The sequence below is a fragment of the Cygnus olor genome, chromosome Z (genome assembly GCF_009769625.2).
Source record: "Cygnus olor isolate bCygOlo1 chromosome Z, bCygOlo1.pri.v2, whole genome shotgun sequence".
NCBI classification, from domain to species: Eukaryota; Metazoa; Chordata; class Aves; order Anseriformes; family Anatidae; genus Cygnus; species Cygnus olor.
This window is the reverse complement of record NC_049198.1, coordinates 27780158-27793413: the sequence shown is the minus strand read 5'-3', so window position 1 is coordinate 27793413 and position 13256 is coordinate 27780158. Positions and strand designations below refer to the sequence as shown.

The following is a 13256-nucleotide window of genomic DNA, read 5'->3' as shown; positions in this document are numbered from 1 at the left end:
ATGCAGCAGCGACAGCCCCACATGCCATCTGCCCATGCAGAAAGCACAAGGCTACGTGGCTATCCAGCAGGCTTTCTCAATGGCACATGTCCCACCGGCTACCAAAATACACCTTCCATGTGCACGTGTCCCTGTTAGCTCTGATGGGGAACAGATGTAGCTCTGGAGTAGGGAGCATGGTAGGGCAGCAAGCTCCAGGTTAAGCAGACTCTCATCACAGTCCTGACCCAACCAAATTACCAACTAAAAGCTGTGTCAGGCTGACTTAGCAATCAACACTTCCAGTAGCTACTTCTGTAGCTCACTGCTGTAAATTTCCATTTATTAACTGAGGGTCAATGAAAAGCAGTGGATATTCAGCTAAAATTAGTAGCACAGGTAAAGTTTTGGTGCGTGGCACTATCTTCTTCAGGGTACACTTCAGCTCATGAGGCTGGGAACATGCAAAAACTCCATGCACGTTGCCAAAGATTATTTGCATCAGGAAAATCAAATTATAGAAGAGACTCCAACTCAAACAGATCTGTAACTACAAATGTGTCTAGAAAGGTTTGGTAAGAATTCTTACAAATTAATGCAGAGGATGAGTATGATTTACTCATTTTAGCAAGCATTTACTCTCAGCAAATATATGTTCTACAGAGTAACTGTCCATATTTAAAATAATCAGAGGGACAACGGGCTCCAGCAGTGAGACTAACACTCACAAATGGTTTATGTCCACCACCAAATCTCCTGCAGCCTCACAGTCCCGGCTGTTCTCTGTATTGGCCGTGGCCACCAGAGCCTGCTAGAGGTCACATCTCAGCCGGGAGGCTGGACTCCACCTCTGGAGCTCCTGTCCACAGGCACTTGGTGCCCACACACTGGCTGCTGCAGGGAAGAAGGAGACAGCAGCAATTCCTTGCTTTATGGATGCGAAGAGAACAATGACAGTGATGGTGAGCTGCTGTGATGCCAACAGCTTTGGGAACTGTGTGCCAATCTGGAGGAGGTAAAGAATATAGGCAAGTTAAACATACAGTTCAAATGAATCTGTGTGAGGAGGAGTACGCTCTTGTGAGCAAAAGTATGTACAAAGTGGGATAGGAAGGCATGAAAACAAACCCAAATCCTGAAAAAAATGTGAGGGAGAAAGCAGAGAGGAAAGGGAGAAAAGAGAAAGGATGAGGAAGACATCAGATGCCTCGTTCAGGAAACAATATGCATCTGCTTTACAGCAAACTAAAGAAAGGGTTTGTGCAACAGCCTTGTTATACTGACCCCTGCAGCCCATCCTACCGAAGAAAACTGGAAAAGCTTTTCTTCCATAAAAAAAAACTTTTTTTTTATGTTCTTGTTAGAGAGATGACTGACAATTCTGCAAGCTCGGGATACAGAGCATGAGGTGCTTAGGGAAGTCAAATAAAACAGATGTTTTCATTACGGTTAGAAACAAATAAGGTTTTTAATCTTTATCATTGTAAATCAGTTTCCTATGTTTGTTTTGCCACTTCCTTGTTTTCTACAGTAGAGTAAATGGAATTGCACTGGAATTTCACACCATTCAGTGCCTTTCAGAAAATGTTTTGAAAACAAAGTTTCAGCAAATCAAGTATTAGTGAAAAAAATTAAAATCCAGCCAGCGTTATTTGCAAACTGCCAGGTAAGTTTCAGACAGGTGGTTCACCGTGCTTTTCATAGCTGACTGGGGGGCCTTTCTGCAGATCTGCAGATACCACTTACAAAAACATTTGCACAGCCTCATTAGATAGATGATTTATGCATCAGTCCTAGCAAGCACAGAAGCTAACAATTACTGGAAGTTTCACCCAGCAGTTAATGAAGACACTAATGTTATTTTGAAAAATAATCGCTTTTTTTTTTTTTTTTTTTTTGTCCTGTGCAAAGAGAAATTAATTTATATTATGTACCAAAACAAGGCCAGCCTCCCAATAGCTCCTCACAGACATGGGGTATTTCCCAGCTCCTGCTGCAGCTCCCTGTATGAGTGCATGGCAGGCTCTGGACTTCTACTGCACTGCTTCAACCTGAGTTTACTGGACTGAGACACTGGGGCTGACTCAAAGCAGCAAACAATTGTGACTACTCAGCACATAATCAATAAAATGAAGCAACTTTTTTTTTTTCTGTAAGTGCCAATTTATCACCTGTGTTAGAGAGACCTAAACTTTTTTCCAAGGAGACAGGAAAAATTTGAGAGAGCCTACTCCCAACATCAGAACCAAATCTCTAAAATATTTTCCAAAATGCAAAGACACGAAACAAACATGCTTGCAGCTGAAAGAAATACTGTTCACTACAAGATGTCTATGCAGTGAAATCAGGAACAGAGTGATAAAACTAAGTTCATAATTCAGCAGAAAGCAAAACTATTGACAAACAGCAATGAAGTCTAAATCACAGTCTACGTTATTTATTAGCCACATTTAAAGTACGTCTTCACTGAAACATGCAAGAGGCAATGAAAATTATCATCACTGCTTTCATGACAAAGTCATTACTTGCTTTGTAGCTTATCTCACATGCATGCTCCCTGAAAATATTTACAGCAAATGTACTTCCAAGAAACATCCTTTAAAAAGTCCTCTATACAAATGCAAAATAGCTTGATCCCTTCCTGCAAACAATTTCCAAATTCAAGCATTCCTCTTTAGATTTTATCTGCAGCAGCAGTAGTCCATTTAGGCTTGTATAATGAAAAAAAAATTACCGAAATGTCAGAGAGGCATAATCATTTAACAGTGCAGATACTCACATTCTCGAGTTAACCAAAGCAAACCACTGTTCCTTAGTCACCTCATACTCGAACGCAGCTGAACATGTGGTCAAACTTGCCAAAATATTCAAGTAACATACGCAGCTTAGTAGTCTGTAACAAGTCTTTCTAGTTCTTTTTCCTGTTGCTGATTGATTCAGCTGGTGCAGAAAACACCACCCCAGAAGTTTGTCTTTCCACTCTTAGAGCTCCATGCAATTAAGCAGTTTGCTTCAATACCTCCAACGCCCAAATCAGCTCCTGCTCGTCCAAAGGCATGCTCTCCCAGACAGCTCAGCAGGATAACAAATCACACGTACTTGCAGCCCAATAGTTTGTCCATTATGAAATGCTAAGGATTTGGAGACGCAGGCGTACATAGCTGCACACATAGCTGCATGTTAGAACGCTGGCCTGAAGGGTTTGTAAAGCCAACAAGTCCTGACAGCCTCTGCAAAATGTTGTCCAATTTCGTTTTGAATTAAATACTTGCAATTCATTATAGCGTCTTTCTGCGATTAAGGGAACAAACAACTTCTATCCTGCAAGAAGACTTGTTTGCATAACAATCCTGAAACTAAAACTTCATCTTGCATTAACACATCCCCTGTACAAACATTTAGCTTTTTTGTACTTAAATATCATCTATAAGCTTTTCCAATAGACAGTTCTGCTGCAGGGTGGGGGGAAATTTATAAACCAATCAGTAACAGTTCATGTACAATTTTTCCTTCCTTCTAAGCAGAGGAAATTGTTCTGCATGACTTAAGTTAAAAGCATACTACTAAAAAAAAGGCAAATTATTGGGGGGGGGTGGGGGTGTAAGAAATAAACAGGTACGGGTAAGTCACACAACAGACATTTTGAAGTCTCCCTTCTCAAAAAGATTACAAAAGAATAGATTTTTTTTTTAGAGAATGTTACCTCTAATTATATAAAAGTATGGAATGGTAAGGGAGGAAGGAGAAAACATCCTTTTTCAGGACTTAGTAGCATTGGTAAATTCAGTCTTGAATCATCAATAGATAATGGTAACTTCAATGTTTTCATATAACTCCCACTAGTCTTTAAAAAAAGATTCCTTGTTTTGCATAAATTGCAGATAATGAGACTCCATATTTCTAATTTCCCACACCCAAAATACTTTAATCTCTTGCACTAATTATAAAAATTCTATAGTGAACATATCCAATAATTTAGGATTAGTTTCCATGACAAAACATACTCGCTAACGAGGCCGGTGCTAAAATGTTCCAGATAAGCCAATTCTTAACATGTACATGTCGTGATCCAGTGAATATCACTTGAACATGAACCTTAGCAATAAAAAAGCTGAAGTTTTTGTATATATGCATAACAAAAGAGGTAGTTAACGTTCTTCTTCAGGATGTTCAGATTGATCCCAGCCACCCCAGCCTGTATTGATAAATTCATTTCCCACCATACCTACATTAAGAGGTCTCAAAAGAGGACCCACAGGCTCCTGCCATGCACTTGAAATTTTCCATATAATCCCCCGGTAGAAGCCTGGGCTTTAGTGGGCTAAAGTTATGTTTGTGTAGCGATCAGGAGAACAGGAAAATATTGACACAACTGCAAGAGGAACACCACTGCCGCACTTTTATCAGTCATTCTGCAGTCTCTGCCCTTTCCTGACCTACCAGGCCTTCTCAGCAACCTTTGAACATGCCAACCAATCTGCTCCAGAGCGTATCACCAAACCAAAACAGACATCTCAGGAGCCTCTTGAAATAATGAAAAACTCCTCTTGACATTGCTTGCTTAGAACCAATAGAGTAAATTAAAATTAGCCAAACCCATTGGGGTGATCAGGACAGGCTCCATATTCAATGCAAAAGAACTGGTTAATCTCACAAAGCAGCTACAGGCACAAGATAACAACCAGACAACCTCTTGCAGTACACCCCCAGGCCTCTCTGAGCCTGGTTTAAGCCTGTGTAGGTCCATGGAAGTGGATGGTGCTTCATGCTGACAGACTGAGATGCCATCCCTTACACCTTCACAAATTTCCACATTTTAAATATTTAAAAGATTATTGGGTGGATAGGGACATGGGGTAGGAGGGACAGACTCTGATCAACCAGGAAATTAGTTTTCAGTGTTTAGTTTTGACTGCTGCCGCTTCCCCCTTCTGCTGCTTTCACAATGTAAGGAAAAGGCAATCCAGAAAATGTAATGATCCAAAGTGGGAAAAGCATTCCCAATTAGTTACCTGCAGCACTGCCGTTAGTATTTGCTGGGTAGGCCATGTCTGCTCAGTGAAACATCCAGAGCAAGGTTGTTAGCTGTCATGCAAATGTCATGCATCAAGTCCAACCAGACATGCAACCTGAAACAAATGAGAAAAAGGCAGTTAAAAACGTGCAGTTTTAGAAGTTAAGTGCATTAAGCAGCAGACATTTTCGAGTGTTAAAGTCTCACCTTCTGTACAAATTTCACCACAGCAGTCACTCACATTGTATTTCTCTTAGTAAGCCCCAGCTATCACACAACCCTGAGCTACCATTTCATTTGAAGCTGTCTCTGACAGCTCACAAGGACGACCAGCTGAATTTTCAGCTGCTGGTCTCTAGCTTCCTTTGTACCACAACAAATTCCTCCAATTTGCTGGCACACGTGTGAAGTTTCAGATTATCCTACGGCTTATAGAAATGGGGTTAGAGGATGCTAAGTGAAGGGCACCTACAGAAGAGCTGTTACCACATCTGTATCAGTGCAGCTATATCAGTGCTGGACTGGTTGCCCTCTCTGAGCTCTCATGTCCCCCCAAGGGAGGTGAGGGCAGAAGATACCCACCAAACAGACATCCAAGGCAAGCCTGAGCATCCCTGTGCCATGATAAACCACTTAGCCGATGGCTTCCATGTGGAACCAGCATGCTGGCACAGGGGGCCCAGAGTTGGCATGGACGCCAGGCCTAGAAGATGCACCTGAAAGATGCACCTGAAAGACCCGTCCCCTGCAGGTCCCAGTGGTGACACCCCCAGTATTCGCATGCTTTGTTTTCAGCACCCATGCAACAGACTCAGTAGGGGCCCGTGAGCTCCATCCATGGGGAGCTGCACGGAGAAGCAGAGCCTGCCTGAAGCTCAGGCTGCAGGTGCAAAGAGAGGATGCTCCTGCCCTGGGTGGGTGGGTGAAGAACAGAAGCCAAACAAGAGGTAGAAGCAAAACTGGCAGCAGTTTTGCAGCTACCTGGCTGCCAGTTAGCTCTGCAACGCCAGCCTTGCTGGGTCCACAGTAGGGCTCCCGCTATTCTCCTGCCCACTGCAAAGCAGCCTGCTTGCAGTCCTCATCTTTGGAGCAACAGAATTTAACTCAGCCTGTACTGCTGAGAAGCTTCCTCCTGGCTCCAGTTCAAGTTTTCTACAATCCAAACAGCATTTAGCTTTTTTGACTCAAAGGTGGAGCTTAGGTGTATCAAGAACACCCTGCTTCTACGACCCCAGTCTGACTTACTCTGACAGGTCCTTGACAAACCAGTCACATTTTTCCAATTATATTTGATTTGGCTCTGACACTACGTGCATGGAAGTATTTAAGAGCTAAGCAGATTAGCCAAGGAATAGAAAATCCAGAAAAGAATTAGTACAAACAACACGCATGCTGAGTCAAAGATATACCAGCTGACAGAGAAGCCAGTTGTCTCTCACAAGTGACGGCACTCCATCACAAGGGATGACACAGCTTAGCTCTCCCTTTCTGGGAACACAAGTACAAATCACTACATTTCTAATACAATCATGACATTAATTTTCCAAGAATGCAGAAAGACCTCCGTTGCAACTCCTCCTTCCCAAGCTCTGACATATATATTTTTTTTAATTTACAATCCCTTGCTGAAAGAATGGCAGGGACACAGAGGTGTCGAAAAGACCGTACCAGCAAAAGGCTACAAACGAAATAAAATAAAACATAAAAGCAGGCATCCAGCACAGCCAAAGTGGCCCATCACAAGATCCCAGGCATAACATTAATATCTGATTTCTGGAACAATGAAGTATGGTTAAAAAGAACAGTAAAGCACCTATCTGTCTGTGTTTGCAGCCAGGATCAAAGTCTGAAATCTGCTCTTAGCAAAATATTAACTACTTCCTTCCAAAGCATTAAATTCTAAAGCATTGTTCCTGTTTCTGCCACTACAATCAGGAGATAAGCTGATGCTTTATGTGCACAATAGGCAAATTCACTGAGACTCGGTGAATGACTAATGAAAAAATGCCATCGATTTCTTCCCCTGGTAAGCTTCTCGGGACAACCACTGTCTCAGGACAGACTGCACTTAGAGGGACAGCAGACACTAAAAGCAGTGCACTGAAGGGAAGACAGGGCTGAATTAATTCACCTACTTCTAATTTGTTTAACATCACTGGGGCAGCAACAGGAGTGCTTCCCTACTTTCATTATGTATGTTTACTGTGCGTGGCTGCAGCACAAGGCTCGCACCACTGCAAAGCAAACCAAAGAGGCAGAGTAAGATGCCCACAGCGTGGTTGCTTCATCAGGCAACCTAATGTCCTGTCCATCCACGACTTCCTATGCAACTGCAGCCAAAGAAAGCTCGAGATACACTGCTGAGAAAATCTGCCAAGGGGTTTGCATCCATCTGGCCATAGCCCTCCAGGGTCCTACCTCAGCGCTTCTGCTCGCTGGATGTTGGCTAGCTCCCTGGGCTTACTCAGCACATACCACAGCTGCACAGCTCCCGATGCTCATGCAAAGGGAGCTGCACACACCTGACCGGCTGGAAGGTGAGGAAATTTGGTACAAATGTTGGCTAGGTAGGCATCAGTTTAACATCATCTCCACTGAGCAAGGAGGAAGGGCTTTAAACTAAAAGATGGTAGATTTGGGTTAGATATTAGGAACAAAATCTTTACTCAGAGGGAGGTGAGGCACTGGCACAGGTTGCCCAGAGAAGCTGTGGATGCCCCATCTCTGGAGGTGTTCAAGGCCAGGCTGGATGGGGCTTTGAGCAACCTGCTCTGGTGGGAGGTGTCCCTGCCCATGGCAGAGGGGTTGGAACTGGATGGGCTTTAGGGTCCCTTCCAACCCCAACCATTCTGTGTTTCTATGAAGTCACACCCTTAACCAACACTTATGTCCAACGCTTCAGAGGCCAGGAGGCTGAGGTGCCTTCTTCCTTCCCACCAGCAAACTCATGCCTTACACTCCCCATAACTTCTTAGGAAAACATCATTCAGTACTACATGAAAGGATTTTTTGTTTGGTCATTGTTTTTTGCTTTTATTTTTTAAGTGTGCAGCTTTAGAGCTCTTTACTTGCTTCAAAAATACTACTCACCATCACAGGCATGCATGAGGAGAGCCTTCTAATAGCACGAAGCAAATGCAGTTGAGGTAAGAGTTGTCATAAAATTAATAAGACACTGCTGAAAGCCAAAACAAGGCCTCAGGTCTACAGTTTGTTGTGGCTTAAAGAGATGTAATTGACCTAGAACAAACTCCCTTCTGGATACGCTTCTATTGGTTTCAAAGTTGCGCAGACTGAAGCACCTCTGTTAAGATACGCACTTACCTTTAGTTAAGGCAGTGCTGCTTCTGAGCTTAAATGAGGATTAATAAAATAATTTAGGAAGCAAATTCAGCCCAACATAGAGTGAAAACGGGAAAAGAAGAGAAAAATATAGGTTCTAATAATTTACTTCCTAACATAACTGGAAGAATTTTGTTGTTGTTTTTGTTTTCTTGTGTATGGTTGTGGGTGTTGCTTTTTTTTTTGGACAAAATGCAACTGCAGTTTACAATCTGCTTATTAAACAGCTGTCAAAGCATGGAAAAAATCCAGCGTCACTCAGCAGACTCACAGAGGAAGGGAATTCATACCATTTTGAGCTGTAACATACAGAACTGAATTTCTGAAGCTTTGCTGGCAAGTACATTGGCCACTTTTAGAAAGGTACTGCATGTGATTCCCCAGCAAAACACACCACAAGAACTGCACTTCGACAGAAGCCTCCTGTGTGGGCAAGGCACAGGACAACACTGGAGGTCAGCTAAAACACACACAGGAAGAAAACAGATGGCTGTACCAAAGCATGTTCTCCAGTGCAGACATCTTAGCAAAAAAAAAAAATAGTAGAAGAGCTTATATATTCCCTTCCCAACTCTTCCACTTTTTGCCCATGTGTTTTTACATGCTCTCCCTATACCTGCCTGCGAATTCTGTGATTTACAGACCCTAGGGCAAATGCAAAACAAGCATAGACTAGCTATATGAAGAGTTATTGCTCAATGAAGCAGTTGTTTCAAGTGTTTTGAATTAGATATTCAAACTCTCTTCTGCCCCCAGGTTCCATAGCAGAAACCTTACACACACATGATCCTCAGTTTCTACAAACTATCACGACACCCCAGCTTTTACAGGTTTTTCCAGAATGGTGATTCTTTAGGCAAATCATCAAGTCTATGTCCTAATCACAAGGGACAGGAACGTCATTCCTCCTTTGTGTTGCATCTCATTGGGTCACCTACAGCTACGCTAGTATTTCTGAGCCAGAAATACCTGAGTATACATCAGTCCTGGCATCTTCACAGCAGAGCTACAGATACAGAATCATAGACCTGGCAGAAAATCCAGGCTCCCAACAATGTTAGCAAGAATGCTTTCAGACAGAAAAACATTGAGGTTAAATCTAAGAGCAGTCGTAGAATGGCAGGGGGGCAACACTTAGAAAAGAAAGATAACAGCTCTTAACTCAGAAAAGCAACCATGAAATTCTTTCTGTCCAGGTGCCACAGTCACTTACAGGAAATGCTGGTGCACAAGCACTTGCTTGGGGGATTCAAGGAGACAGGCCTTGGCTTCCCAAGCAGCACAGCTTAAGGGTAAGTAGACATGCATACAACTTTTCTTTTTTCTCATGGCATGCATGGACTGCTAAGGCTACATGGTCACATCAACCACTGAACACAAGCTCCAGATCTGCAGATATCCTGAACCACTCATGGGTGAGTATGGCTAGGACACCAAGATGCCACTGTTGAAGATCTGGACTAAGAGCTGTGGGGCAGAGAGCTGTGGTAGTACTGGCTCCCAGGTGCTCAGATGGACTCACTCAGACACCAGACGATGGGTCCGGGAGAGAAAACATCTCTGTAATCCTGCCCAGCAAGCACAAAGAAGATTCAGTAGGCCTGGGATGGAGGGATTTGACAGAGCAAGTCGACCCACAAGATGCAACACTTCAGAACTGGCAGTGCTCCATTTTTGCTATAGATGAGTGCAACAAAACTGCTGGCTGACACTTCCCTCTCACATGTGGGTCATCCTGGCAGTAAAACTCGCCTAGTTTCATTCTACAAGACACAGATAACATTTGCAAACAAGAGCCAAGACACATGCAAAATCCATCTAAAGACGTGGATGGTAATTTCTCTAGCTGCAACAGGAAAATGGCACTAGAAATCCCCCCTCCTGCTCAGCCAGAGGGGCAAGCACTTTCCAAAGTTATGAGGCTCTACAGGAAATTGGAACATCTGCAACTTAATTCACATTCTCAAACAAATACGCCAGGTGCAATTTAAATGAAGCAAGGGTTGGAGCCAGCAGCAGCAAAAGAGAAAGTATGTGGGGAGTTGGTCTGTGGTTGGTATCTACCCTGGGAGAATGACTGCGTAGATCACTATTGATAGTCTCTTTTCAATCCTACCCCTACTGTGTTTGAGTTCTTTTTATCCATATGTTTATCAGTACAGGTGGCAAATAAATAGAGAGGCAAGGCTTGTAAGGAAGAAGAAATCATTTTTGTTGTTCTTTATAATTAGATAAAGCTAAAAACCAGGTAAGAATGCAAGTGCGTGAGTTTTTTTTTTTTTTTTTTTTTTTTTTTTTTAGGTCAGACAGAGCAGTCTATTTTGAGGTAAGTGTAGACTGGGAACAATTTTAAGTTTCACTTAATTATGTAACAATTAACCCATTCACATGCTTTCCAGAGATAATGTCTTTTTAATGTTGCTATCCACATCACAAGCAAAACTATGCAACTTCAATTCCTACTTAAATCTCACTAACTTAGCAAAATAAATCACTAACACGGGCTGTTTTGCCTAGGCCACCCTAAAATGCAAAGGTATAAATTCCCCAGCTTCCGTGTTTCCTGCAGACTCTCTCAGGCAGCAGTCTGTTGTGATTCAATCTACTTCATCAACAGCTATTATTGTTACTATGTACAGTATAATAGGCAGTTGATTTTGGACTGCATTTAAGCAGGCAACCAAAAAAATAAAAAAAATAAATTAAGCCATCTCACAATGGTATCCATTTTTTTCCCAGAGGATCTGCAGTAAGATGGCAGCAAAAGAAGCCTTGTAAAGCCTTTCAGCAGGCAAATTAATTAACAAGATACGGCTACAGTCAGCATGAATTTACCTGCGTGCCTTCCTCGCTCACTCCACTTACAGCACTGGCCTGTACAAGGTCTCTTTACAGCAAAGCTTCAGGCAAAAGCTGAGCTAAGCTCTGCTAAGAAGAGTGATGGCTCAAGAGCATCTGGGACCTGAGTCAGCGAGCTGAAGGAGAAAACAGTCAGAGTGATCCTAGTGAGGGCACATGGTTCTGTCCCGTCACAAATACAAATAAACAAACAAATAAGACAAACAAATCAAATCTTTCTTGCTCTTGAACAGCAAATTCCCAGCCAACACAATGTCTCAGGCTATATTGGAATTAACCATTGGTCACCTTCATTGGTATGTCCTAAACTGTCTTCCCCTCACCTAAGCAGACTTGCATTAAGAGGTCTGCCCCCTTTGTTATTTCTGCAAGCAGAGAATAAATTTACAACCTTCACTAACATCGAGGTCTTAGGGGTTTTCTTTTGTATACTTGGAAATGGTCTCCTCCTGCTCTCCTGGGCTGAGATTCTGTTTCATCCTTCCAAGCCACCTACTTGCTGCTCAGGAGCAGGGCTTTACTGCACTGCTTTCAGTACAGAAGATGTCATGGAAAACGGATGTATATGAGAATCTTTCAAAGACCTGTGATCCTTATAGCCACCCAGCGATTTTCTGAATTTCCCCCAGTATTGCTTTGTCACTTTCGTTAACAATGACATCAGCACTCTATCACCAGCTGTTAGATTTTAGCCTCCCTTCACACGGAATTAACCCAAGCAGGCCTGAAGGATCCAGAAAAGAAATCAGCTGTTCTACACAACCCACTCATTGACTTGCTGCTAGCAAGCAACAGGGGAAGGATTTCAAAATAGCACCCAGCAGACACAAATATAACGAGCATACCATGAGGAAGGACAAATGGTCCATCCAGACTATCTTATTTTCAACAGTGGCAACATGAGATACTATTTAAAGAGAGTACCCATGCCTGATGACAAATTACTATCCATGCTTTTTGTGCTCTCCCAGCACCCAGAATCAGTGGATTGGGAATTTCAGAAGGTATAATTATACTTCATTTCAATTCCACGTTAAGCTTCCATGAATTTGTTTAGTTCCCCTCTAGTACTGCTAATACCACCAGCCCCTGCTGCCTCATGGAGCAGAAAGCTCCACTGCATAAAGAAATGCTTTCTTTCCTGTCTTAAACTGATGTCCTATGGACTTTACTGACTGCCACCAAATTCTTGCTCTGCTGGACTCTCTGAACATCAGTGCAGATTCATCCTACCCAGCCTCTCGGTTCCTCTACCAACCTCAATATTCTCTCACAGATCACATGGCAGCTCCATCCCCAGATCATTTTACTTGCCCTATTTGTACCCTTACACGTACACTAACCATGTAGGAGACACCCCTGTCATGAACAGCACCTTACTAAAAAACTGTCTCCAAGAATAATCTCATAAAATGAGGCAAAGTACATCTGATACTTTTGTTAGCATAACCAAGCTTGGTTGTAGCACCCAGGCAATGTAATACACAGGAAGGAAAACCTCAGTTTTAGTAATTTTTGTCACGAAAGTAAAGAGCTGAAACAAAACAGAACTTACCAGCAGCACAAGCAGCTTTACCTCGGCCAGGGGTCAGACGCAGACCCACAAGGTTTCCACCCGGGCCTCAGGTAGGCCTAATGGACTTTAGGTAAGGACACCTGTTCTCCAGGGTCCACCAGACCCAGTGTCACCCAGGAGTGACAGTTCTCACTACTAGGAGAAATGTGCATTGGTAAAAGAAAGTCTTTGTATGGATCATGCACATTATAGATGGCATGCTTTTGTTGCTCCTGACAAAGACAACACCCCATCTGTGCAGAACTGAGCTGAACTCTTTTTGCTTTGTCCAGTCTGCTGACTTGGTGGCCCAGATCCAACGTGCAGGAGTGTGATCTTCCTTCAGCTACTGTAAGCCCAAACACAGACAGGTCTGTTCGGATGGCATCCATCACACAGCACTGCAAGGCCCACACACCCAGCAGCCTGCAGAAGCTCTTGTGGCACCCTTCTGTTCTGAAAATCATTCCTGACAACGTTACTTTCATCACATTACATTACAGAAGC

General features: G+C 43.0%; 1 protein-coding gene across 7 annotated transcripts in view; it reads right to left on the bottom strand.

Moving 5' to 3' along the window:
• KANK1 (KN motif and ankyrin repeat domains 1) overlaps positions 1-13256 on the bottom strand; it is a 127565-nt gene that overhangs the window by 45795 nt on the left and 68514 nt on the right. For 6 of the 7 annotated variants that reach the window (XM_040539916.1, XM_040539917.1, XM_040539914.1 and 3 more), the window contains one exon: positions 4992-5108. In XM_040539916.1, the coding sequence (XP_040395850.1) occupies positions 4992-5028 (37 nt within the window). In that variant the 5' untranslated portion in view covers positions 5029-5108. Of the gene's footprint in view, positions 1-2758; positions 3084-4991; positions 5109-13256 lie in introns of those variants that run through there. The other variant, XM_040539922.1, reaches the window with a different exon arrangement.